Source organism: Gadus macrocephalus, chromosome 16 (genome assembly GCF_031168955.1).
Source record: "Gadus macrocephalus chromosome 16, ASM3116895v1".
In the NCBI taxonomy this organism is placed as follows: Eukaryota; Metazoa; Chordata; class Actinopteri; order Gadiformes; family Gadidae; genus Gadus; species Gadus macrocephalus.
In genome coordinates this window covers 21,341,443-21,368,991 of record NC_082397.1, presented here as the reverse complement: position 1 = coordinate 21,368,991, position 27,549 = coordinate 21,341,443, and the positions used below count along the sequence as shown (strand labels likewise).

Genomic DNA, 27,549 nt, shown 5'->3' with positions numbered 1-27,549 from the left:
ATTACTCTCTTTTGTTTGAGTGCAAGTGCACTAAAAGGACAGACAGCATGGGAAGTATCATGCTGTCATGATAGGAGAAAAATAAAATGGGATTGCAATCTGCCATTTTGTGTTTTGGCCTCATCTGTCCAGTGCCTACATACACACCATCCTCTCTGGCATCCACAAACTCCATTACTGCCCCTCCCCCTCTCCCCTTCTCAGGTGCCCATAGCTGCCATGCAATAAAATGGGTAATGTAATGCAACGAGGCGCAAGACGACCCCAGTCAGAACGCGTGTTAAAAACTAATTGTCCTCGCACAGTCTTCCGATCCTGTTGCCACTGAGCTAATTAAAGGATAGCTCATTTGACTATGTCTTTACTTCTTTTTGTTTTGCGTAAAGTTTACCTTCTGCCTACCGATTGGCTTGCGTTGTCTCTGGTAACTGCTTGCTATCCATCTCATCATGTCAGGAATAATCAGGGAATCGTCTGGGTCTGCTCACAACCCTGAGGCACACCACTCCTGCTCAACGCACACTCCCGGGAGGAGACGGTAGACCGAGAATGTTGAACGCTGATCGGCGCACCGGCTGGTCGCACCCACCCAAGGTGTAAACTCTAGCAGAGTTTGCTCCACCTGTTTGTAATCATTTGTTCTGGTTCTGTGTTCTGATGGGCTCTATCTCAGCTCGACTCACATCCTGACTGGGTACGTAGCGGCCTGCCACCATTAGCATTTTCATTTGATGGAAGATGGGTGTGCGCTCGTAACACATAACAATGCATGAGATCATTGGGATACTTTGGATGTGAGAGGAGTGGCAGAGTATTCCCGTATACAGAATCCGCGGCTTCGGAATTAGTTTCCATTGCTATGCGGATGACACCCAGCTCTACATTCCTGTAGATTCCGGGGATTCTGCCCAGATTCAGAAGGTTGAGTCCTGTTTGGCTGCTGTGAAGGGCTGGATGTCACAAAACTTCCTACAGCTTAATACTGGGAAGACAGAGCTGATGATTATCGGCTCGAAGCGGGACCGGGAAAAGTTTGAGGATGTCTCTCTGTGGTTGGATGGCTTCGCCATCCCACAGAGTGCATCCGTCAGAAATCTTGGTGTCTTGTTTGACCCTCAACTATGCTTTGATCAGCATATAAGAAGTATAACTAGAATTGCCTTTTTCCATTTGAGAAACATTGCAAGAATCAGATCAATGTTATCTGTAGTGGATGCAGAGACACTGATTCATGCGTTTGTCTCGTCAAGACTGGACTATTGCAATGCACTGTTCTCGGGATTACCGAACTCTACTACAAAGAGTCTACAGCTTGTACACAATGCGGCAGCTAGATTGCTGACCAGAACGAGAAAGTTTGATCATATTACACCTATTCTCGCCTCTTTACATTGGCTACCAATAACTTTCAGATCAGACTTTAAGGTGCTATTGCTAACCTATAAAGCCTTGCATGGACTATCTCCATTGTACCTGAAGGACCTGATCATTCCTTATAGTCCTTCTCGGTCTCTCCGGTCTTCGGGAGCCGGCCTTCTTTCATTGCCGAAGGTTAAAAAGAAATCGGCTGGACAGAGAGCGTTTGCCTATCGAGCCCCCTTTTTATGGAATAGGCTGCCATCAGCGATCAGGGAAGCTGACTCTGTGGAGCTATTCAAAGGGAAGCTCAAAACGCACCTCTACAATCTTGCATTTGGAGTGTGAAAACAACAGATGCGTAGTGAAGACTACTCTGTTTGCTTGTGCTTTTCTTATTACATTATACATTCCCACTATGTACTTTTCCGTTCTAATTCACTATTTTGTCAGTTGTAGCGTGCTGCGGGTGCTGGACTGGATGCCTGGACTCTCCTCATGGATAACCGGCCAGAACCCCATCACCTTTTTAAATATGATGTACATGTATTTACCTGTATGCCAATTGTGGCACCCATTGCACTCCTGACCATCCCTGGAAGAAGGGATCCCCTACACTGCGTTTCTTCTCAAGATTTCTTCCTTGCTGATTCAAGGGAGTTTTTTCTTGTCCGTGTGGGGGCATGGGTAAAGGGGGGTGTCACAAATATTTGGCCTGTTAAGCCCTTTGAGACTGTAATGGTGATTAAGGGCTATACAAATAAAATTGAATTGAATTGAATTGAATTGAATTGAATTGAATTGAATTGAATTAACTGGAATTATGAACTATTGTAAAAGATGTATGCCTAGTGGTGTAACAAAAGGTAAGTCCATTCATGCATGATGAAATATAGTCTCTTTTGTCCCAAGCACATCAGGGACAGAATACAAGGGAGAATATTCAATTAACAAACTGATTTTGTCACCATAGCCTACCGAAAAAGCATTTTGCCATACACCTCATTGTGCTGGTTTCATATGTAACTTTAAATTGCACTTGACTTCTACTCCTAAACGGATACAGAGTCTTTGTGCACAGATCCATTACCAATTGTGCAGATATAGTCTTTGTATATGGCTGTGAATGTGTGTGTGTGTGTGTGTGTGTGTGTGTGTGTGTGTGTGTGTGTGTGTGTGTGTGTGTGTGTGTGTGTGTGTGTGTGTGTGTGTGTGTGTGTGTGTGTGTGCGTGCGTGCGTGCGTGCGTGCGTGCGTGCGTGCGTGCGTGCGTGCGTGCGTGCGTGCGTGCGTGCGTGCGTGCGTGCGTGCGTGCGTGCGTGTGTGTGTGGGTGCGTGTGTGTGTGTGTGTGCATGAACCCACCTGTGAAACTAATCGGATTAGATTACACTAATTGATTTGTTGAGACAAGTGTGAGGAATGAGTAGTAAAACACTGACATGTTAGCTCAACATCGCCTTGGCACCTTCTTGCGGGTGTGTCTCCTTGCGAAGCCTGCCCTAAACCATGGCCTCCTCGCTATGTTCCCTGGCACATGCCACCCACACACATGCATGAGGAACTATCTTGGATACAAACAAGGTATTTATTTTTATTCTAGCCACACTGTAAAACGCTTCTTAAACTGAGGAGATGGTGTATATAAATGTACATCCATAAATACAAGTGAGTCTCTCTCTACTGTCAGTAGGAAAACCTCCACTGGAGCAGCTTCCTCCGATTTAGATCAGTTGAAGAACAATAGAACAGATAATAATAGAAAACTTGAGTAGTTCTGTGTCTTTGTCATGTGATCAGACTCTACTGACTATGACTCATGCTGCCCCACTGGGTTTCTGCGTACATGGCAAGACAGGAAAGAGAAAAAGGATTGCAAGAGTGCAAGTAAAAGGTTAAAATAAATATTCAGAGAAACACAAGATGAGAAAGAACGAAATAAGCTGCCAGAAAAAAAAAAGCATGGGACATATATAAACATCCAAAGTGTTTTTCAGTTAAATGTACGATATGAGGACACAATAGTCAAGTCAGAAAGAATTATGTCCAAGCTTATTACATTTAGTTGTGTCGTACTTCCTATAGTAACGCTGCACTGTGTACTGTCACTGGACAAAATAAAAAGGCTGGTTGTGTTTTTTAGGCAAAACAACATGAAATATATTATTCTCGCTATAACGCGAACTCTGGAATAACTCTGGAATAAGTCAGTCAGTAAGGGTCAACGAGCGCTTTACAAGCGCAAGCAAAACATACACTCTGGTCCGAAGTCAAACGTTCACAATACAATATATCAGGTGTATGGTTAAATGTAACATATGGAATTGTTGCTACTGTCAGCTATCAGCGTGTACTACAGTTATATCTAGATCATTATACATTCAGCAAATAATAAACACATTGCTAAACCTTACACACTGTCACTTTGAGGTTCTGTTTTAATGATTGGCTATGCTTTTGACACTGTCACTGGGCAATATGCACTGCTCAAAAAACACAACGAAATACGCGACTGTGGCTGTGGTTTGCGTTGTGCGGAAGTCGGAAGACGCAGAAGTGAAAGATGATCAAGTTGGCGCAGACCAGCCCCCGCCGCAGCACACATGGGCCTTGGGGATTCCAACCCGAGCTGAAGACCGCGGTCCTCGCACGCTCCGTTAACCCCCCCCCCCCCCCCCCCCCCCCTCTGCTCCCTGGCACGAGGAGGGAGCACGGCAGCAAGGGGAGGAAAGGACAGCAAGAGTATGTGTGTAAAAAGAGGCTGAGGAGGTCAGGCGTGTTGGCATGGCAACCAATCTGCATCTGCTTTTTTTTTTGCTCTCCTCCATTCTGGTTGCCATTGGATATGAGCCGTTGCCATGACGTAGCTAGCATAGTTTGTCCTACAATGAGAGCGGCTGGCTGATGTGAAAGCATCTCTCTTCCTTTGCTGCAACCTTGGCTATTTTTGGAACGGGAGGTAGGGGAGGGGTGGGACGGACTCGTGGGGTGGGACTTGTGTTTGAGTGGTCAAAGGTGCCGGTCAGAATCATGAGCGCCGCGGCGTCTGCCTCATCAGAACGCAGCCGACCTAAAGGGATCCAGCGAGGGATCAGGGATAATGCTTGAGTCTTAAAGCAACAGCCTGAAACAGGGATGTGGGGGAGCTGCTGGAACTGGAACGGAGTCCCCTCGTTTTTTTGAGCGATAAAAAACAAAAGCATTACAGGCAGACGACCAACCAAGAGTGGAGCTGGTTCCCAACGTTATGAGGTGGTGAGGGTGATTCTTGTGTGGGTGATTTCGTTTTTTACGGGCACGATTGTCATAATCATAACAGAAAACTCTAACACAAAAAATTTGATATAATTATCTATAACGTTTATATCAGCATTTATCATAAAAAGAATGACAACAAAGAGAGAGAGAGGTAGACACAGGACACACAACGACCATGGCCAACAACACACACACACACACTAACACACTCTTCAAATCCCTCATCTCCTTTCATCTTGTCTCAGTCACACTCACCTCACCTTTCCTTCTTTTCACACAAGAGGCCCTACGACAAACATGCGCGCAAACACACACACAAAATGGTACATAGCAGCTGAAAACACATTTCAGCAGAGACAGACACAGTAACACATGCTCGTGGGTGTGTTTTGATATTATCGCCTCGTTATTCTCCCCTTTATTTTCTCTCTCTCGCTCAATCGCTCTTCCACAGAGCTTTTCTAGACCATCTTGTAAAAGCAGACATCTCTTATATTTCCCCCCCCCCCTTCCAGTCATTGTCATGTCATGTCATACATGTCTCTCTCTCTCTCTCTCTCTCTCTCTCTCTCTCTCTCTCTTTCTCTCTCTCTCTCTCTCTCTCTCTATCTATCTCTGACACAACAGCCATGGCTAAGAGCGGCCTTCAAGTTCATCAGAAGTCAGCAAAACGTTGTGGACAGAAAAGGTGAAATGCTTCTGCGGTGCAGAAATTGAACATTTCCGAGATATATCGCTCTAAGGGCAGAGATAAATCATGATGGCCGCAATGAAAAGGTGCCTGAATTGTTATGATTTGTGTTGCTCATTAATAATTCCTACGTAGACAGCCTTCCCAGTCAACATAGGTGAAGTAATTATGTAGTTTTGTGATCGTAGAACCACGTTGAGAGTTGGGATGTCAAGACGAATTAAATGACCAGTGTCATTTACACATATGGCTGTGTATGATGATATAAAAGCACATCGCCTAGCAGGTCTGGCTAATCTTTAGCCTCACTCAGGAGAGCAAGTGACTATATGGAAGCAGTTTCTTGTTTCTAATGCAATTCGATTGAGACGTTGGTGATTCTGTCAAACTGTCCAGCACATTTGGTCACTTAGTGCTGGTGCTTGGTTGGGGCAATTAGGAGAATCTGCTCGTAAGAGGTCAAATCCTAACAAGAAGGCTTCCACGTAATTGGGGAGGGCACTGTGGCAGTCAATCAGTCAATAATCAAACACCTGATTCTCTATCAATGATATCAGTGGATCCGTGGTAGAGAAACTATAATTATACTAGAAAAATATAATAAAACACACAAAGTACATTAGTCTGTTAGTCTTGGATAGATAAATAGAGAAATTAAGTGGCAATGAAAGGCAGTATAAGTGTGCATTCAGTTCGCATTCTTTTGATTCAATGTAACAGTTTTTCCCATTTCACAAATTTTCCCATTTAGAAAATAAGAGACTGGAGATTACCCTCTCCCCTCTACATGATCATGGAAAAATATTGGTCTAATTTCCCATGCATCATACATCTTTGGCTCTGAAACAGCTGGGAGTAGGATCCCATTACGATAATCTATGCTTTATCTTGGAGGTAGCGAATTTGCTCGTTACTTTAAGAGTGGAGTGCGATAATCACAGCGATTGTCTGAGTTGTGGATGATTAGGCAGTAAGGCAGTAAGCTGTGGGGCGCATTGGCTGGCTGCGCCGTACAGGAGCTGAGGCCCGGCATGTCCATGGCTGTGTGGGAGGGAGAGAGGTTATTAACGAGGAGAGGGGGAGAGATGGATTAAAAGAAGCGTGAGAGAGGTGAGAGTGGGTATTGGTTCTCACAGTTTATGCCTACCTCTGGTCACAAGGGTTGCCTGAATGGTAACTGGACTTATTTCCGTTGTTGGGTGGTCAGAACTACCGACGCTTGGTGATCGTCTCGTGCCAAGGCAGATCGTCGTAGGTTACCATGACAAACCTGATTGTTGAAATGGCTGTCTCTCATGGGCCTGAATACGCACCGTGATGGTGTCACTCACCATACAAACGCGCACCAATCAGAGCTGAGACGAGAAATAACCATTTGTGTCCATGTCAAAATCGAGGGTAAGTGGAGTTTAACATTTTACTCCCAGCACATGTTGTTCTGTACAAGCTTTTCAAGCAGGCTTGATTCCGGGAGATATAGTCATGGCTCAATGGGGGCTTTGCTGGATAAACAATATGAAACAATGGTGGGAGACAGCACACAGGAGTGTGCCTGCGAGGGGGGGCCCGGAGAGGGTACTATACACTCTGATGCTCACAAGACAATGTCAGAGTCAACGAGGACCTGGGCTTCTGGATATACCGACACGGTTATCCTAGACACTACGTCCGTTCCTCCATCATAGATTCATTAGGAATCAACACATAATTAACTTGCACAACGAATGAGTGATGCAACATAATATAACACCTAAGAATAAAACCTGAAGGTCAACATGCTATGGTATAATACTGAAGTCAGGCTTTTGAATAGTTACATAGATAGCAATATACAGAGCTGAAACTATAACCATTGCAGACTCTTACTTCTAGATAAGCAGCCTTAGAAAAGTCCCATGTATTTTGCGTGCCGAGACCAGCCAGAAAAGATGATTTTGAAAGAATGATTGTTCTGCTAAGAACATCTTATGCGACCAGAAGGGTATAATAAACTTGCAGTGCCATTTACAAAGTGTTTATTATTGATGGTATAATTAGGCTAGATTGCTTTGGATCTTCAGAGAGCTTCTTTCCTCTATGGCTCAACACCGCTTTGTAAAATCTAAATAATCTGAAATATAACTGGTAATATAGATGATGATTTCATGTTTGGATTGAAATGAATGCAGTCTAAACGTTAATCCCAACATACTGCTATAGAAAAACAAGCATAAATACATGCATATCATTAGTGGCTGAATTATGGCTAATGGCTAATTATCTCACTGACTTAATAATGGCTAATTAAGTCAGTGAGATAGCAATGTGCATTGCTGTTTGTTTATATGCCAAGGAACTATTTTTATAGATATACTGTCTATATATATATATATATATATATATATATATATATAAATGTGTCTGACAGAAGTGTGAAATGAGTCTGGAAGCTTGTGGATGAACCCCTTTGTGCTTGTGCTTGTATGTGTTGATCCGATACCGTCTGACAGCGAGAGATAAAGTTGTCCTTTAGCTAGTCAGGTTGCTGGGGCCGCCATTGATCTCCTCAGCCTGGTCTACAGAGCGGCGGTGTCAGAGGCCCTGTCAGCAGAGAGGGAGATGAAACACAGCCGTGGCCTCCCCGACTCCAGTCTAGTCGGTTTTCAAGAGCAGATCAGCGGGTGACGGGTGGTCCGGCAGGGATCGATATTGAACGGCTGTGTGTGGCCACTCGGCATGAGAGGCAGTGAGACCAGTGAAGCCCATGCATGAGGAGAGCAAGAGCAGGGAGACGTGTGTGATGGATAGGGTGCGTCAGTGATATGTATCGTTAAGACCGCAGCCCAAATACAACACATGAGTGCCAAAGTAAAGCCTAATTTCGGCCAATAAAGCCTTATTTTTGCACCCATATGCCTCTCCGATGGAAGGTACAGGACTAAGAGCTGTTCTGACGTGGCTGGTGTGTCAGTGTCTGTGTAATTTGTGTGTGCGTGTGTGTCTGCATGTGTGTGTGCGTGCGTGCAGTATCAGTACTCAGGGGTCTGCAGCCAGACCCCTGAGTACTGATATAAAGTACTTTACGTAATTTGAACTTGTATAATTTGGAACGAATACTATGAATATGGATGGCATGCTATGATGAGCCATTCCATTTATCACATAAAGAGCAGAGATCTGTGTTCGTTAAACATTTGTCGCATCCTTATTACAGACTCATTTGCAAATTCAATACGGTTAAGAGAAAACAGTTTAACAATTTGCAACCACTGAGAGAAAACAACAAATAAATGTATCTTATTCTACAACGGCAAGACATAACAGAACTATGGATGAGATAAGCTAATTCAGAGGGCACTGCACAATAACATGTTTCAAAAAGTCAAACTGAGGCTTTAGGTCTGAAGAGTCTAGAGAGTTGAGAGCCCATGTCACTCTGAACTACCTTTCCTGAGAAATTGCCCTTTTCCCAGCCACCACCACACATTTCCACCACCCTCTCTTGGAAATATCCGCAGTTTGGTTACACAACACTTAATTAGACACACATGAGACATTTCAGCAACATAACCGACCGTGGTAAACTAATAAATGATATTGGATATTCTTTGTGCTTCGTTCGGAGGTGCGCTATTGAAATGCTGAAAGCAGATTAATGGCTCCGAGTGACACAGGGGAGACTGGAGAATGACTGAACTGGATGTGTTTCCCGCTAGCTGTGTTTTCACCATTATTTTATATTTATGTTGATCGGACTGGTTCATACATATTTAATTTGAGTTTGCCGAATTCATCAAAAAGTCAAGTCCAAGTCCAAACTTTTGTCTGCATCTTCCAGCAGCGACATTATTGACCATCACGTCTTCTCTTTGTACAGTGTTTGTTTTTCTACGCCAAATACTTAAAAGGTGCTGAATGTAAGACTAAATGTTTATTTTCTGCCCATCTTACCGTTAGCTATCTGGGGAATTTCAGAGGCATAGGAATGGATCTGATTGACCGTACTAGAGCTTGAAAGCCACACCCATTAGGGATGGCCCCCACGCATTTAAGAAGCACCTATAAGGGCTGTTAGTGGCTGTGCCTGTTCTCATTCCTAATGGCCTCTTTCACACCGCGTAAGAGCAATGCAAAACTGTCCCACCAGACCTTAACCTGATGCCGATCTGTAAATGTTCTCCGGAGGTTGAAATCTGAGGCCATTAAGGCACACCATTTAACTTTGGTTGGTAGCAGACAGTGCAGTCAAGAAGGCAAGACAATGCAGACGATATTGTTCAAAGGTTGAGAAGCTCTGATCGGAATAGCTTTTGCTGGCACCCAGAGTTAGTTGCATAGCTTTGGGTGCCAGCCACTGGCAGAGCCAACTCCACGGAGCAATGGCACAAAGAATTATACGCAACTCTGAATTCCCCTAGAGAAAATGTCAACCCCTCCGAGTAGTCAGCTGCTGGGGTGAGAACAGATTGATGCCCCATAAATACAATTCTGTGCCTTTCTTTACCAACTGCTTCCCCTGTAATATTTCTTTATTTTATTTGCATATCTCAACGGAGACTCGTCCCCCAGCAATGTTGAGCCCCAGATGTCCATTCAAGGATAGGTTATGACATGATTGGTATTCCTAATGAGACCATTAGCAGCTCCAGGCCACACGCTAACATCAGCAGGCCAAGGTAATAACTGTCATCCCTTCTCCCATTCAGGCTAACTCTTACTAACCTTGCAGTGTCGCCTTTCTAATCTCCCACAGTGTTGCCATTAAATACATCAAGGTGGCTTTCTACACCCTCACTCCAGTTTAATTGGCCTAATCTCATGGTTTATTCATTTATTTATTTTATATCAACCTACAACTGGATAATTTATCTATGCAAAGCACAAATCACTAACTATGCTGGAACAGCGATATTGTTTGTTTTGACCACACTATGGATTTCCTCCACAAGGTCTCTCTGTGTATTCTGGATCCTGTGTCTCGTGGAGCCATTAACTCTAGACCTTTAGTGTTTGGATCAGCTCTGGACCTGGCTCAATAACTATAGAGTAATGGCAATGAATTGATGAATGAGCAAAACATGTTTGATAATTAATAATGATCCCCAATTTATTAACAGAAATCACTATTTTTGAATTAAAGGGCCAAGTGTGTTTAGGCCCAAGCCTATAGACAAGACAGAAAATCGGATAAATTGCTTTCACAAACCCTCAGCTAACACATTCATTTGGCACCCTCATCACTCCCCCCCCATCACAAATGCACACACAAACAGACACTCTTTCACACAAACGCACTTACACACACACACACACACACACACACACACACACACACACACACACACACACACACACACACACACACACACACACACACACACACACACACACACACACACACACACACACACCACACACTTGCAAATATAAACACATACAAGAATACTTGCCAATGTCTTCAAATAAAACATAGCTTCTCAGAAGATTTGACACCCCCATGGAGACTGATAAAAGGTTGTTATGTGAGTGGTCGGAATCCTGTGGAAGAAAGTTGTGGAACTCCTACATAGTGATGTACAGTTATACAACAGTCGGGTACTAACACACGTTGTGATTGGCTGAATATGGAGGGCAAACATTAAGTTGTGTGCAATCATTAAGTTCTACTTCATTTATTTCTGGTTATATCTGACGGACCATCATAGTTAAATTATAGAATGTCCAGGGGGAAACATTTGTGAGCCATATTTTAATCCATGGCACTATTAGTACAATCCATAAAACGTCATTGAGATAAAGGATTTCCAAAAGAGAATCAGTTGAGTTTATCATCCCACTGCAGCACTCTATTTCACGGTAAAGTTCATTTCTGAAAGAGCATTGAATATAATAGCCTTTCTATCTACTGCTATTCCAGATTATAATCTACCAATTTTGTTCCACGTTGACATCATTTAATCATCGTTTGATTTGATGCCAACCTTCAATGTATTCCTTATAATTTGGGAAGTATCTAACACAACAGAACGTGCATCCAAATCGAAAAGGACCTGAAACCGTTAATGATGTCGCAACACCCCGTTCATCAAACCGTCTTCATCTTCTCCGTGTGTGGCTTGATGAGGTAGGCCTGAATATGAATGTCCTGATTAACTCATTCCATACGCTGGCCAAGACCAGACACGCCCTTCTCAGTGCTACCGGTTGCTTCCTGACAAGACATCGGCGGTGTTCTTCATCGGCTCAATTAACCAACATTAGGGGAGAGACACAAATTTGGTCAGGTGAGTCATGCCCGACTGTGACATCATCCCTGCTCATTAGCCTTTGTCCTTTCACCTTTTTCTGGGGGACGTCATCAGCTGGCGAGGTCTGCAAGTTCCAGCATGTTTGGGCATTGATAATGTGGTTCTAGTGAGAAAATAACCGACATGTTTCCCTGCTTAAATACAGCCACTAGCCCCTCTAGGCCCACCACTCAAACAGGGACGGGCTGCACGTTCATATGTATCTCCTAGTTCTAGGTGTCACACGGGGAAAGCTATACTGCATGGCCAAGCACACAACAAAGACTGACATCCTCTGGTTGTGTGTGCGGTAATAAAGACTGATGTTCACGTCGAGCTGTGCACTGTGGCAGAGGCTTTTGTGTGTAAAAAAAGAATTGATTGCTGAATTGTGACAGCCTCAATGTCATGCAAACACTTCCAAGTGTTCATACGCAAACACACACACCCGCACATGCTCAAACACATAGACACAAACGCACAGACACACACACACACACACACACACACACACGCACGCACGCACGCACGCACGCACACGCACACACACACACACACACACACACACACACACACACACACACACACACAATGTGCAATGCAATTTGCAAGATATGACAGAGCATAAGCTCCAGAGGGTCAGATTGTAATTTGCTTGAGAAGGCCATATGGGAAAAAGCCAAGACCTGCATCAGACTCACTTCCTCTTACCTCAACACAATAAGCTAATTCAAACATAGAAGCGGGAGAAGACCAGCTCCCGTTTGCATTTTTTGGTCAGTTAAGCCCCATCTTTTCGGTCTGTCTCTTTCATTCACTCTTTTGAGACATAATAATATTTTGTTTTTATATTATTCTGTGCGATTCTGCGACGCAGATAAGAGCTGCTGAACCTCATATAGCCGGTGACTACAAGGGTATGCTTCGCACTATCAACCAACCATCCTATGTATTTAGAGGATTCAATTATTGTGGAGTTCGATTTTTAATCCAAGCGTAAAATAGGCAGGCAAATGTCAACTGTTTCGTTCCATAACAAAACAGTTGAGATACAACTGCACACCATCGTGTTATCATAAGCAATGCGCCTCGTTTCATCAACAACGTGTTGCTATTGACAGGGAGAGAACCTCCTCTTTTGCTAGGCACACTGAGGAGTAGTAGCAAAGTAAAGTAAAGAGGGAACGGCCCAACCACCAGACACAAGCTGCCTCCATTCAGCCAACAGGTACAAGAGAATGTTCCTGACATCCATTTAGGGAACCAGAGGCCTCGGTTTACCTCTTAATACTTTAAGATCCAATAACACATTAACTATCTGGTCTGGATCCCATGAGCGATCCTCAGGTCTCAAGTCTCTTTGTTTGCATCATTTACATTTAACTGCAGGGACAACGTATCCAAAATAAAATGACACCAGGTTTGCCTCCGCACTCCGCTTCCCATCACATGAACTGTATTGCGATGACAAGTGTCATAGAGGCCAATTGGAGCTCAGACTGCTCTAACTAGCAGAACAATGTTTCAACTTGAAGCTCGTCGCTATCTCCCTTACAGGCTTTTCACACACGCACTGTAAATCGGACAGTATCCAGATAATATCCAGCGGGGCTCTTCTATTGATATTGCGGATACAGCTCAATGAATGCAGTATTGATATCACTGCATAAAGAGGAAGCATTACGGACATGGTAGCCTCACCTGCAATTCGATGTGTTGCAAATGAACCACTGCGACTTCCACTGCATACTCTATGCTTCACGTCCTGCCCTGCTACATGCTCGGCCCAGGCGCCACCCCTCGCCTAGAGTATACGGAGTATCTCTGGTACGTGTGAACAAGTCTGAAGCGGCCTGTCTATGTGGGTGAAAAGGACAACTCCGGACCAGCTCCGGATCTGCTTCTCTGGCGCTGATCCATGGCTCATGGGTGAAAGGCCTTTCAAACTGTCCTGTTTGTACAGGAGATGGGAAAGCTATGGGACGGGATACACTAACCTTGGGCTTATAATAACCCATTGGTGCCTAGTCGAATTACCTTTATAGCACTATAATCGCAGCATAATCGCCCTTCTGTTTGAGTTAGAACAACTGGAGATTTCAAAATACATGGTTCTTGAAGAAACCTTGAAGAACTGAAATGATATACAGCACAAATCACATGGTGTTGAGTCAATAGCTCTTGTGATTGATAAAACACGGGCGAGACAGAGCTGACATTTAATTACATTTTTAAGAAACAAACCTGCAGGTCAATACACCTGTATATCCTGCCAGGCAAAACGTTTTCAAAGACTGTTGTTGTTCTACTATCCTTAAATTTAAGAATGAAACCAGCCAATGAATTGCTACTCTTTATCTTCCATAGCAGATATTGCCCCCCTACATCTACAAATGGCTCCAGGACAAGTCCTAAGCTAACCTGTCATCTGGCTGATCTGAGGCTACAACTAGACATGTAGTGAAAAGAACCAATAGGAAATCATGCGTTGTCAAAATGTGAGTCACACACAAGAGCACATTAAACTTTGGATCAACGAAATCCACGATAAGCACAGAACAAATGACACATGCATGTACCACGAGACCGAATGCCGTGTTGGGAACACTTAATATCGTTTCCAGGAGATCCACAGTGATTATTTAGCACATTTACGGGAACTGTGACGTCAGGTCAGGCCTGCTGTAGGGCTACATTAGACATTGTGTGCGTAAGAGGAGGAGAGATAGCTTGGGAGAGACAGAGACTGATAGAGACCGAGATAGACTGGGCGAGGACAGGAGATAGAGGGGTTTGTACTTACTACAAAGAGCTATGATGTGACTGCTGTCTTCATGGACAAACTTCTTAGTCACAGCTTCCTCCATTATCTGCTTCACCTGTAAATGAAAAAAAAACTGTGTTTAAAATAGAAATGCATACAAATGAATCGAAACGGCTGAAGTTAATACGTATCGTTTTATCAGTATTAAAAATGTACTCATAACTATCATGTGTACTACTGAGCAATTATATTAGTGAAAATTCCTCTTGGATAAGTCACTTAAATCATAATCAGCTTCTGTGTTTAATACCCTTACATAATAGGTTGAATTGGTAATACTTCTAACATTATTCAAGAATATGTTTACTGTAAACAAGCAAACTGTAAACAACATAATATATATTTAAAAAAAAGTAATTTAGGTTTCAAAATACCATAATTATGTTCACTGGAGATAGTGGGTGTAATGGACATTAATCATATTTTTCACGGTAGGCTTTCATCGTCAAGTTCATTATTTTAAGCTCCTTCTAAATCTGTGCTTGTCAAATAGTGGCATGATTCTCTAACCCTGCCAGTCCTAATGTTCCACGTTTATTTATGAATTGCAGTGGAAGTGCTTAAGTCCCAAATTGCCCTCCAGTTCCCATCCCAAACGATTATACTATTGCTAAATATACTAATCCCAAACAAGTAGGCAGTCCATTGGATTCAATCTAGCAGGCGGTCTTATTACTTGCTGTTAGTGTTCATTAGCAGCTCCTCCTATTGGAGATAAAGTGTTGCCGATGGTCTTGCTATCTCAATCATATAAAAATTCCATCTAGTTCCATAATGTTGATTTTTTTTAGTTCAACTTCGTTCAACGACTTTGACATTTTCTAAAACAACGCATCTAAGCACTGTTTTTGACATTCGTTAATTAGAGCCATGTCTATAACTTCCGACTGAATTCCATCTAATTATCAAACAGAAGGCTTTAAATTACTCTGTTATGTGATGTAACTGCTTAAACCACAGTGCAGGACTGACTGTAGAGGCTGAAGCACATTGATTCAAGGAAGTATACGTTTTAGAGAGGCTAGAAAGGTGGGGAGAATCACTTCCTTGAGAAACTCAACTTCCAACTCATTCAAATATTTAATTGATCTGCCTTTCCTACAGATAACCGCCCATGGAACCCAAACCAGATTGAAGAAGACCCGTTGTGTGATCAGATCATATCTTAAAAACAAATGATGACCATTACTAACATTACCGTATATTATGTATTCAGCATCACCATAGAATTTCCCTGTATTTGTGCAGGCAAAGTTTGGGTACTTTTGGTGGGATAAAGTAAGGGATCGAGGCAGCTACCATTGGTAATCACAGTTTGAGCAGCCAACTACTGTTACTTATTCTGAATTGACGCTAATTAGCGCATGCACACCACTTAAATGCCCTCGATGATTTTCTACTTCGGAGATGCATACAATGAACCCACACATAATTATTTACAGGTCATTCAGAACACTGAGATGGCATCATACATCATGGCAAGAGCTGAGCACATGGAATCAAATTTCGCAGGGAAGCTTTATACTCACAATGAATCAGTAAACTGATATGTGTCAGGAAGTTGCTCAAAGCTACGTAATCGATAACCACATCTCAGGTTGATCGAGGGCATGGATACATCAGTTGTGTGAGATCGAATTGGTCAATTATTGCAGAGCTGTAACAAGACTAGCTGTGGCTGGGTTGTTTTAAACCATATTAGTATGCATCAAAAGTATATATTATCTGTCGACTCAGGCGATCTTTATGAATGTTGAACACAAAGGTGATCAAAAAGTGACATTTTACATCATATGCGTAGACATCAACATCCAAATCTGGATGATTCATTTATGTTATTATGTCTGTGGCCTAAATAATTGATGGCAAAGAAATGTCGCTGTGAGGGTTCTCAAGAGTTTTTTTATTAAATGTTTTGATCCAATATATATTAATTCCAGTGTAACAAGCATTCAGTCTATAACGTCAATGTCCTTTGGTTATTTATGATAGAGGCAGCTCATCTCATCCAGCTCTGAGCACATAATATCATGAGGGTGTTTTATGGGACTTATGGGACGATTCATGTGTGTGTGTGTGTGTGTGTGTGTGTGTGTGTGTGTGTGTGTGTGTGTGTGTGTGTGTGTGTGTGTGTGTGTCTGTGTGTTTGAGGAGGGGGTGTTCATAATGGTCCGAAAACTGAATATCAAATGTTCCACTCATCCCCACACAGCAGACAAGGAAGAACTAAAGTAAGCAAACGGTTTGTGGGTTCATGAACAGCCACGCGTGCACACGCTAGTACACACACACAGCCACACACTTACGTTTCATTGGAGGAAGGCTTTCCTATTTGCTATGTGCATGGAAGCCTGTTTGCAGAGTAAACTGGGCTCTAAGCACTACTGAGAATCCAGAAACTAATGGCTTCTGGCCGTGTCAGAGGGGAGAGCTCATTAGGCGACAGGCTGGCTGTTACATAAGGACACATTTGCTCTTGGCTCTTTATTTCACACTTGTGGCTCGGGCTGGGTCTGAGGCACAGCGCATCAACAGGATGCTGCTGGCCAAAAGTGAACAACCTGGAAGCAATGAGATGAATCCCTGGAATACTCCCAAAGCCATGGTCGTGGAAGTGCGCAGTCAATTGCCTTTTAGGCAGTGTCCATTTATATAAGGAAACTGGGCTTGGTATTTGCAAGTCGCATTGCAATGGCTATTGTGCTATATCTTCATCTGTCTATTCCCTCAGTCATTTCTGGCCATTTTTTGTGCTTTTGCTTTAGTTTTTTGCAACATAATGTGGTTATATCTCATTGTGCTGTTGTCAGCCGGACGCAGGGAAGCCAGCCTTAATTAGGTTTGTTATTCATGTTTTATTAAGGATGGGCGATAACAACGAGTTGGGTGCCGTGCGGGGATACAACTGACCGCCGGCCTGACAAACAAGTGGAAACTGATCAAGGCCTTTACCAATCCAACCCACCTTTGTTTGACGTGACTTAAAACCATGAGAGATATCTGCTCAGAAACATGCAGTGAAAATATCCATGTTGCAGAATGTAAAAGGTACTCCCAAGGTTTTGAGTCAACCATCTGTATTTTCGCATTAGCAGCAAAATACAATCAATGACTTCAAATACTCAAATACTATTGAATGGGCATTGAGTTGGCATTCTTTCACCTATAATACCATTTCCAATCTCATTCTTAAACCTTTGTTTAAGACGGAATCTGTCTTTGTTAGTTAGATAGTATTCGAAGTGCCCGCAATATTGTACACACAATTGTGAATATGCATGCAGTTGATATTAAGATATAGGCTTGCTTTGTATTGTCTTATGAAAATCGCAAACATAGAAGGAAATATTCCCTCTATTATTTTCAGAGGGTGGAATAGCCCTTCTCCTCTGCACCGAAATACTTATTTTGGGCAGGAGGAAGGATAATGTTGTTTAGCCGTGGGTTGCAATATGGAAACCAAAGCACCGCAATATAAATAAATAAAACGGCATTAGATACAACTGTCTCAGAAAGCTTGCCTTATATTCTTGAGGCCAAAGTTGTACTTACATTGGATTATATACAACAATGTGTATGTATATCTGTACAATTCCTGAGTAAATTGTGATGGCAGTCTGCCATCATTTGAGATGGGAATGCTTTTTTACATCTAATGATCTGCATTTCCAGAGGCTTGAGCAATTATTTGGTATTTTAAGTCATTAATTCATGTTTGATAATACCTTTGACATACAACTGTCTCAACCTTTTTTAATTACATGAGACTATACCTTCCTGCAGAAAAAGCAATTAGAATGACTCCAAGCGAAAGAACAAAATAACTATTTAAAGGGTAAAGGGTTATTTTAAAATTATATTGAAACAACCAAACTTTGAATGGTTTATAACTTTTTAAACAACTATGGCTAAATGGTGGTGAATACATTTTTTCCCCAAAAAATGGCAACATCTTTGAAACGCCGAAATGTATTACAGGGCTAAATGATAATACACTTCACTGCACCAATATCTGATCTGAAGTCTGCTTGATCATTGTCAACGAATCGCTATAGTGACAAAGAAAGAAGGACAAGATTGGGGTAACACCCTATAGTACTTGTGGACAAAATGAGGTAACAAACTTTTCTCCTGCAGACAATTTTCAAAGCCAAAGGCTAGCATTTAATTGTATTCTTTCATACTCTCTATCAAGGATTTTGGATTAAAGTCATTATTCTCCCATAGTCATAAAGTGTCAGGTCATCGTGTCCATGTCATCAGATGCCTTTACACCTGGAAAAGCCTGTGAGGAGTGGGAGCAATGCAACACCTACTATCTAATGGTAGCCCTCAGCCACACAAATGATCCTTTCACTGTCACAGCCTTCAAATCACTAAGTATGATAACTTCAGCACCTTCCAAAAGGCCTGTCCCCAAAAAAGACACATCATAACTCTCAATACAGCTGTATTGAACCTCCTGCTATTGCTATAAGTCAGAAAGTCTTTACTAGCTTGCAGACAGTGCTTCAGCATTAGCTTTTTAACAAAGCCCACTCTGATAGTTTGGGCTTCACAGCTGTAACAAAATCAACACTTGATGCGTTCGTAAGGTCTGCAGGAGAGACCCGCGGATGCTTGCTGTTGCCAAGCGATACCAATGTAGCCGCCTGTAGATTGGAAAACATCCTTAAAACGAGAAGGAATAGCCAGGCATGTATATAGGTAGCGTTTGATTCAATGCTATGTTGAACGTCCAACATTTACAAAGTAAATACAGCTTTCTATAACGCAATGAAAAATGCAAATATATCTATCTGTCAGGATATTGCAAAACAAACAAATTGGCAATGTTATAGGTATAGGCCTACCTATAAAACCTGAAGCAATGCAGCTCTTGTTGGAAAATGTAATCCTAATAAAACATGTAAAGGTATATAACAAAAGCTACAAGGGGAGGATTTGCACCACCTTAGGCGGTTTACCAAAACTATAATTTCTAAGATGTTTCTAAGATTATATATCTAATACACAAGACCGGCCGGGACATCCTTCAAAATGCATACGATACACAACTGTGTTCATTCAAACACACCTAGCCTATCACATTTAACGTTATGAAGAAGTCAGTATTTTTTTGTGAGCCAGTAGGCTACCCAAATCTCACGTCCTCCATGTTCGTTGTTTGGATGAAAAGACACATATTTATGAGCAAACCGTCCCCAGTTGTACGTTGCACACATTGTTGGTAGCGGATTTATTCACGTATTCATAGATGCATGAGGGGTGAAGGACTTAAGAAAACGTTGATATTTCTGAAGTTCATTGAGTCAATGGATTGAATCAATTCCAATATAGAACATTTACAGAGTAAAACTAGGCTGATGCAGGATAGTGTTTGCGTGTTCAGTGCCTTCATAATTGATTTAAAAAAAGCTTTTCTGATTAGCCTACTGAAAGACAAAGTGAATTTTGGTCTCAAGCTGTGCCATTATTGTGCCACTAGAGGGGACTAGGGAGACAGGTCGCTATTATAATTGTCAGCAATAAAGAACAAAAGATTACACAGGCCTGGTTTTTCAAACATATTATAATAACTTTGCCTTATTACTACGGGTGGGATGCATTATTGATGCAGAGAAGCATTGATAGTTTATAAAGTAGCACATCAGTCAGCTTTAAACCAATAGTGGTTTATTAAGTATTAAATATTAATTTTGTCGCGATGATTCCAAAAGAAAAGTGAAACTTAAATGAATAAACATCCATATCCATTTCACAATGAGAACGCATGGACGGAGATGTGCAGCAGCTAAAGTAAATGTGGCGCTACTTCCTCCAGAATAGTATGCCATTACGTGAATATCAACTGTTGGTAAACTTATCCAACAGCATATAAGTAAACAAATGACACAATCAATGATTTGAACCCACACACACACACACACACACACACACACACACACACACACACACACACACACACACACACACACACACACACACACACACACACACACACACACACACACACACACACACACACACCACAACTGTCTCTGCACAATTGAATATAACGAGAAAAAAAATAAAGTAACCATGCACAATTAAAACCCAGAGCTGACGGGTCTTGCACACGCAACACATCTGTCATCACACTGAGACAAAACAGAAACCATAGTCGTTTTAAAACCTGCAAAACACATCACGCACTCGATGATCCAGCCCCTTGCTCTGTGGAACCAACCCCCCGCTGGCTCCACTGAGCAGGGGTCTGGATCATCGAGCTCAACAGGGGCGTTTATCCAGACCTCCTACCTCTCGTTTCACGGTCCATAATAATTTCTCTTTAAAGCCTTCCTCGGCGGAGGACCCCATGGCTGTGAGTCTGCCGGAGTCGGCCCACGAGCGTCCGCGATGACCGAGTGTCCGAGATCTGAGCTCAGTCAGCACCGTTCCCCCCCCTTTTTTTTTTATATATCTATTTACTTATTTCCTCCTTCCTCCTCCTCACACCCGAAGAGCTTCCACTGACAGCCGGACACTGGCGCATCCTCATCGGTGTGCCGCCGCGGAGCGCTGCACGGAGGAGCGTGTCTTCACGTGCCTCTCGGAGTGACGCGGAGAGGAGCAGGATCCGCCTCTCGCGCGTTATTGATCAATGGACTAATATAAATCACTTCACGCTCCCAGAATCCTCCCAGCATCATTGAAGCTCACAGACGGTTATTTTTAGCGTTTCTCTAACGTGACCGAGGAACCACAGCGTCGCTGGTACGGTTTGATTGCCGTGTTTTGATTATTTGAACGGAGCCCAATGCAAATACATGTGTAAACACAATAGTAAAGCAAATTCTGGTCTTCTCAAACACCACGTTGCAATTATGTGATTAAACACACAAAGCATCCATTTGAATAAACGGACATCCTGCAATCCTCCGTCAAAATAAACTATTGCCATGATAGCACATTGTTGCGTTTAGAACGCTTTAATACCGAATGACAGCTTACTGTTATTAGAATGCATTCAGCGTGCATTAAATAAGCTTCATGAAACCAAGGCATTAAAAGCTATAAATAACTTCATAAAAAAAGACTGTGCCCACCATCCCCTTATCAGATGTGATGCCAAATTTGGCTGCCGCAAAAAAAAAAAAGGCTTGTGACGTCATGTCAGCATGATATGGAGCAACTTCCATTTGGTGCAAATTCACCGTTTAGAGCTGCTGCCTCACGGGCTGTCCACTCCACGCACTTATTAAAAGCCATTGTCGCTAGCTGCTCTGACTCCGTATGTACGGTGTTTGTGTCACCGAGGGCTGTTACTGTTTGGAAGGTTATTACAAGTGGTGTGGTTAGGAGTCCTACTGTGTTTTCAATGTGCTATTGGACTCAATTGTCGAGAAGAAAAATATAACTGATGAGTGCAGTATGAGGTTAACTTCTACAAAGAACTACTATTGCTTTGAAACCATTGCATGAATTGTGTCAAAACCAGGAGCACAATTCTTCACAATTCCTCTTCACTTAACATATTTTACTTGTCTTTCTTTTCTGCTTGCGTTCCATTTTCTTTGATAATAAATTATTAAATACATTATTAAGCAAAATGTTGTCAGGTAAAACATTTTTTAGGCATTAGACAAAACTGCATTAAAAAAATGTTTTCAAATATTTTTTAATATTTTTAAAACCAACTCAGACTTCAATGAATCTTATGTGCAAAAGGTATTAAGTGTCCTGTTACTTTGTTCATCTTTGAGACACACACACACACACACACACACACACACACACACACACACACACACACACACACACACACACACACACACACACACACACACACACATATATATATATAATTAGCCTATTATAAATGTTAGGAAAATGTGGTTAAATTTGGAAAACACTACTAAAGAAACATTTCCATTAGCAAAATACTTAATTCATATGAAACTCTTTATTCATTCACAAATCTTGCCACGCACTAGAATCGGTTGCACTAGAACATGATTGCAAACCTCCGCATTTTTTGACACCAAAGTGCATATTAGCATCAGATCATAACCCTAGACTCACAAGGTTTAAGCAATTGGAAGCAGCAATTTTGAAACCTCCAAATTAAATAAATACATTGGGGTTATAATAATGTCGACAATGCCATGCGGCCTCAATATATTTTGTAAAAAGGTTTGATTTTAGCTTTGTTAAATTGTTATTATTTTGTACTATTGCACACAGTGGTGCAGGACCTGATTTTTGCAACTGGAAGAAAGGCAAGTGTGTGTGTGTGTGTGTGTGTGTGTGTGTGTGTGTGTGTGTGTGTGTGTGTGTGTGTGTGTGTGTGTGTGTGTGTGTGTGTGTGTGTGTGTGCGCGCCACAGTGACGGCTTCAGTGTCCTAGCGGCCGGTCGTCATAGGTGCTGTACCGCTTGACGTGGGTACGCCGGACTCGCTCGCGAAGCTCCATCCCCGGCGCGTCGTCCTCCTCGCTCTGGGAGCCGCAGGGGGCGTGGCATCGGCGGGTGGCCTCCAGGAGGGTGTGGTCGGGGGCGGGGGCGGTCTCGTACAGGAGGGTGTTCAGGGTCTCCTCGTAAATCCGCGCATCCGGGAACTCCACCTGGTGCCGGTGACAGCGGAGCCGGTGAGTATGGGAGGGACACGCCCCCGGTGTCCCTCAGGGGGACAGGCTCTCATCCTCCATGGAGCTCCGGTTCATGCATTACACTTTTTCAATGTGTCACCTGAGCAACTATCATATAACTCTATCCACTTATTAAGATGAGCTTTATTAAACCCTCTTAATGACTAATTAGATCAAGTACGAAATAAATGATTTTCCAGTGATATTCAGCGGCCTTCCTGATAAACAACACATACGGAATACATAGATGATGGTGATTAATGAATGGTTGTAGTTCAGCATTGTTCTAGTTCAGGCAGCAAACCACCATGTAGCTTGTTACGCTCAGTCAGAAAGCTTTCTTTCTAGGAACAGTGCCACCAACTTGATCTTGTATTAATTACAGCTATGAATCAAAGCACTAAACACATTTGTTATTGCTTCAGTTTTACCAGCGAGTCCAATAATAAAGGACTGAGCTTTACAACACACTGTGTTAGAACATCCTGGGCAATCTTGTTTATGTTGGGGGCTTTCCCCCCCCACGCCAATGTGACGCACTGAAACAGATGTTCCACTGGGCTCTTTTCAGACACAGTGAGTTGGGCGGTACCTTGGTCTGCTTCTTCTCCGTGGCGTAGAGGATGGAGGTGCAGCACACCTCGGCCAGCTTGCGGCTCTGGCCGTAAAAGGACCAGCAGCAGATCTCGTCTCCGATAACGTCCTTGATGAAGAGGATGCGACCGTTGTAGCGCATGGACAGTCTGTCGAACAGCTCGATGTTCTTCAGCATGTTGTCGTCCGAGGTGCTGATTATCGCAGGCGCAAAAAAGACAATGAGGGACATAATTGGTCAATAATTTACTCCACCGCGGTGCCCACGGCTAATAAAGACTTGATTAACTCATGCAATATGAGCTTCGGAAGACCGGTCCTAAAGGCGTTAATTAACTTCAGTCTGCGCCAGAAGGACATTGGAAGTGCCGGTGGCTTACCTGGTATACGAGTACTTGTTATTGCTTCTGTTGTACACCAACTTAACCACAGGCTGACGGAGAGAGAAGGCCGGAGGACCAATGTGCAGAGAATGGCAAAAAATAACGTCAAGTTAAGATTCAAAGTGAGGAAAAACTCAGCTCCATCAAATCGGTTGTAGTCTGACAGTACATTTCCAAGGTAAGGTGTTCTTTTGAAAGATGTAACTGTTATGTGAACATTTGACATGACACGTATCTCCACCCAACCCCTCGTGAACACACCTTGGTACATGCCTCTATGAGCCTCTCTTCCTCCTTCATAGAAGTGATTACAGGTATGACACACTGTGCCTGCTCTTCGTTTTCCTGTGCGAGAGTGTCCAATCAGAGAAAGACATGTTAACAGTCACCACAGAACACTTCCAAAACCTAATATTTTATTATGAACTACAGGAAGCCTGTTGAGACCAGAATGTGAGTTTGCAAGCTCAAGACGGTCTCAAGAACCTAGCTGAAACTGCCTTGAATGTAGATGCTCTATTACCCACAAGGAGAAAATAAATATTTATAGATATGCAAATGGGAAAGGTTCACATGGTAAAATGCCAAAATACAGCCTATCTTATGAATGTAACCAGGTCTTTATTTTTAAATGGATGCACAGGAAAGGCATTTGATGAATGAATGCATAAAGAATGTAATTGTAAAGAAAGTGTGGTTACCAGATAGCAGATAATTGGTATGCTTAGCCAGCAACTATCTGACAATCAATCTAACTTGTAGCAAACAGCAGCAATGCCCTGCAGCCATAAATACAATGAGCAGCAAATCAGTTTTAAGTAGTCGTTTAATGTCTTATCTTTCACGCCCTTTTCTCCTCAGGAGAAAAGTATTTTACCTTCCCAGGTGCCGAGAATCAACACTTCATCGTCAGATAGACATACGTTTCTAGCTCTAACTGGCCAATAAGAAAACCCCCCCGAAACAAACCAAAAAGACACCTGGTGCTGACAATGAGCGGGAGGGAGGCCTTGTAATGCTCATTCATATAAAATCACGCATGGGGAAATGAATGGGAGCCGATGTGCTTGCACAACTGATTTGCCATCTTGTCCCCATGGAAACAAGTAGATCTCTCTGAAGCCTTGGAAGCCCCGGCGCTGCTTGTCAGCCCAACAGGCATTCCGGCTGAACATCTGTCAACGTGATGAACACCCACTTCAACTCGCCTCACACCGACGTGCACAGCAAATCGTATTGCTGGTGCCAGCCTGGAGGCCCAAACACAGACACACTAGTCCTGGACCAATAAACTTTTGAAAGCTGAGCGGGGCCGTTGTCCTGATGCATGGCTGATTCGCTGATGCTGTCACATCAAGCGATACAGAAGAGTTATTAGACAGCCAGAGAAGTGCAGCTTGGTTTACGTCGTTATCTGCCTCCCAAAGAGACAAACGAGATGACCATGATAGCCTGCTGCAGTAACATTTGATTATTTATGGTTGCATAAACCTTACTGTAACCACACAGAGAATAATGCATTCAAATATTGAGTGATACAAGTGATGCAGTCATAGTAACCCTTTCTCTAGTTTTTGATTCATTCCCCAACAAAGGGGATGTACTCGTGTATAATTATAAGCTAATAAATCCAACACACGTATTGTGTCGACGTGTAGGCAGGACATCTGTGTTGTCTGTGTCTTTATTGCATCGTATGCAATGCTGACCTGCAGACTGCTTTGGCACAGCTCCTCCAGGCCCTGTAGGAGGTAGAACTTGGCCTCCGCTAACAACTCCAGGACAGCTTGGTGGCCTTTGGGCAGAGTAACCGCGCCCTCCCGCAGGTAGCCCAGGATGCTGCCAAAGTGCTTCCCACTGCGGTCAATCAGGATCCAGCCTGGATGCAGAAATAGAAGCAGTCAAAGTGAATTACAGCTGGGTTATATCGTTCACTTCAGTTGCGGGGGTACTGTAGGGGTGCTAAATTGTGCCAATGTTGTCATATTTTCATCCTGAACTGTATAACCATACATAGTTTAACTTTTAGATCTCATGGTTTCTGCAAGCACATACTTCAATGGTAATTTGATTTTTTAAGTATTGACTTTGAAAATATACAACTTTATCAAAGAGGATGCACTAAATGCACTATATGGAATGAGGAGTCTTAACTTAAACTCGAAAATGGACCAAACGTTTTGAATGTTTTTTTCAGCAGAGACCAACCTTCTCTATCGGTAAACACTTCCTGCTTTCCACTGAACATGGCTTTCAGCATGGAGTCCTGTCTGGTCAGCACCTCCAGTGTAGTGTAAAACAGGGTTCCTCCCACATTTAGTCTGACATACTTCCCAGGGCCCACCGCAGTGCGGCTGGTGCAGGTCTTGGTCTTGGGGCAGGCTAGAGGAGGGTCATCCAGAGACTGCGGCGCGTGTAGAGCGCTGGCACCGGACATATCTTTTCGGAGGTAGATGACCACCCTGCAGACCGAAGTCCGCAGGTCCCCCGCCGTGGTGCCGGCTACTGGGGAGGCCGCCACAGCCTCTCCCCAGTCCAGCTCATATCTAGGGGGAGATTTGAAGGGAGAATTGCGCTACTCTTTAGGTTGCTTCTGCAAAGTACACCATTATTAATTATAATAATATTTGACAGATCACCCAGGGCATGTGCTTACGTTACAAGGCAAGGGAGGATGTCACCTACCCCTACTGATATCTCTTTATGGTGTATCCCTTTACAAGGAATGGAATGTGGCTGGACAGGAAAATAGATCAGAGTTTTTCCCACATTAACATCACACATTAACACTGCACATAATGAACGGCTACTGATGGAGCTTACCTAGATGTATTGAATTGTGAAGTTAGAACTCCAAAAACATAAGGCTACAATACAGAACATGTCATTACCGTTTGATGACAGTATAGATCGCTATAAACATTTCGTCCACAAAAATACCAAGTAAAACATACAAACCGAGCAATTTAAAGGCAAATGTGGCGAATAAATAAAAGATGAGGATTAGCTGTGATCACTGTTGTGATCATAACTAACATAACTTTACCTACCCAGACTTGATGTGTTATTTCTCTTCTTGTTCGAAAACGGCACACTTTATAACAGTAAGGGCTCGCAAACATAAATACTATTTGGTCTGAAGTATGCCAGTTATTAAAATAATGTCTTTAGCTAAAAATTATACATCAGCCCACTGACTAGCCATTAGCCAACGTGAGTATCTTCTTCTTTTAGGTTACCCAGCGTTGGTTACCAGAGTGCGGGGATCTGTTGCCCCCTAGTGAGACGGACAGGTCAGTTTCGATATATCTTTATAATAAATAATAGCCATACTCTTGTTAATAACTGCTGTCAAGTAAATTTTGCTTTTTGAACAGCTCTGGTCGTAAAGTTCCCAATCAATTTCCACATGACTGATTGATTGAAAATCGTTATATGAATAGTTTTAAGCCTGGAACCAAGCCAATCATTCCTGAGGGTAGTTTTATCCATAAAACATTTATTTTGATTTTTTTTTAAATAAATAAAAAGGAAAATGGAATAAAAAGCAAA

The 27,549-nt window shown here is 42.7% G+C and overlaps 2 protein-coding genes across 6 annotated transcripts in view; both read right to left on the bottom strand.

Annotated features, from left to right (window-relative positions):
• sgsm2 (small G protein signaling modulator 2) overlaps positions 1–21,235 on the bottom strand; it is a 66,896-nt gene extending 45,661 nt beyond the window's left edge. Inside the window, exons 1-2 of one of the 2 annotated variants that reach the window (XM_060075974.1) lie at positions 20,693–21,235; positions 14,372–14,447 (exon numbers count right to left, since the gene is read on the bottom strand). In XM_060075974.1, the coding sequence (XP_059931957.1) occupies positions 14,372–14,447; positions 20,693–20,752 (136 nt within the window). In that variant the 5' untranslated portion in view covers positions 20,753–21,235. The remainder of the gene's footprint in view (positions 1–14,371; positions 14,448–20,692) is intronic. The other variant, XM_060075975.1, reaches the window with a different exon arrangement.
• Positions 21,236–22,318: 1,083 nt separating this feature from the next.
• Positions 22,319–27,250, bottom strand: tnfaip1 (tumor necrosis factor, alpha-induced protein 1 (endothelial)). 4 transcript variants are annotated; one of them, XM_060076297.1, is made up of 9 exons: positions 27,048–27,182; positions 26,821–26,864; positions 26,654–26,733; positions 26,206–26,543; positions 25,707–25,876; positions 24,259–24,342; positions 23,995–24,047; positions 23,613–23,808; positions 22,319–22,996 (listed from the first exon to the last, which is right to left on the bottom strand). In XM_060076297.1, exons 4-9 carry the CDS (start codon positions 26,432–26,434, stop codon positions 22,769–22,771), a joined length of 960 nt encoding a protein of 319 aa, XP_059932280.1. In that variant the 5' UTR covers positions 26,435–26,543; positions 26,654–26,733; positions 26,821–26,864; positions 27,048–27,182; the 3' UTR covers positions 22,319–22,768. The 4 variants fall into 4 exon arrangements, with proteins under 4 accessions (XP_059932280.1, XP_059932278.1, XP_059932276.1 ...); XM_060076295.1 differs by having other exon boundaries at positions 26,683–26,733; XM_060076293.1 differs by lacking the exon at positions 26,821–26,864 and having other exon boundaries at positions 27,048–27,250.
• Between the last annotated feature and the right edge of the window lie 299 nt (positions 27,251–27,549).

Excerpts from the sequence above, each read along its gene's own strand:
- tnfaip1 (XM_060076293.1), bottom strand. The coding sequence starts at position 27,119 with ATGTTTGCGAGCCCTTACTGTTATAAAGTGTGCCGTTTTCGAACAAGA. Across the intron at positions 26,544-26,653 it reads ATCCTCCCTTGCCTTGTAAC|ATATGAGCTGGACTGGGGAG; the intron begins GTAAGCACATGC and ends ATCTCCCCCTAG. Across the intron at positions 24,343-25,706 it reads TGTGCCAAAGCAGTCTGCAG|GAAAACGAAGAGCAGGCACA; the intron begins GTCAGCATTGCA and ends ACTCTCGCACAG.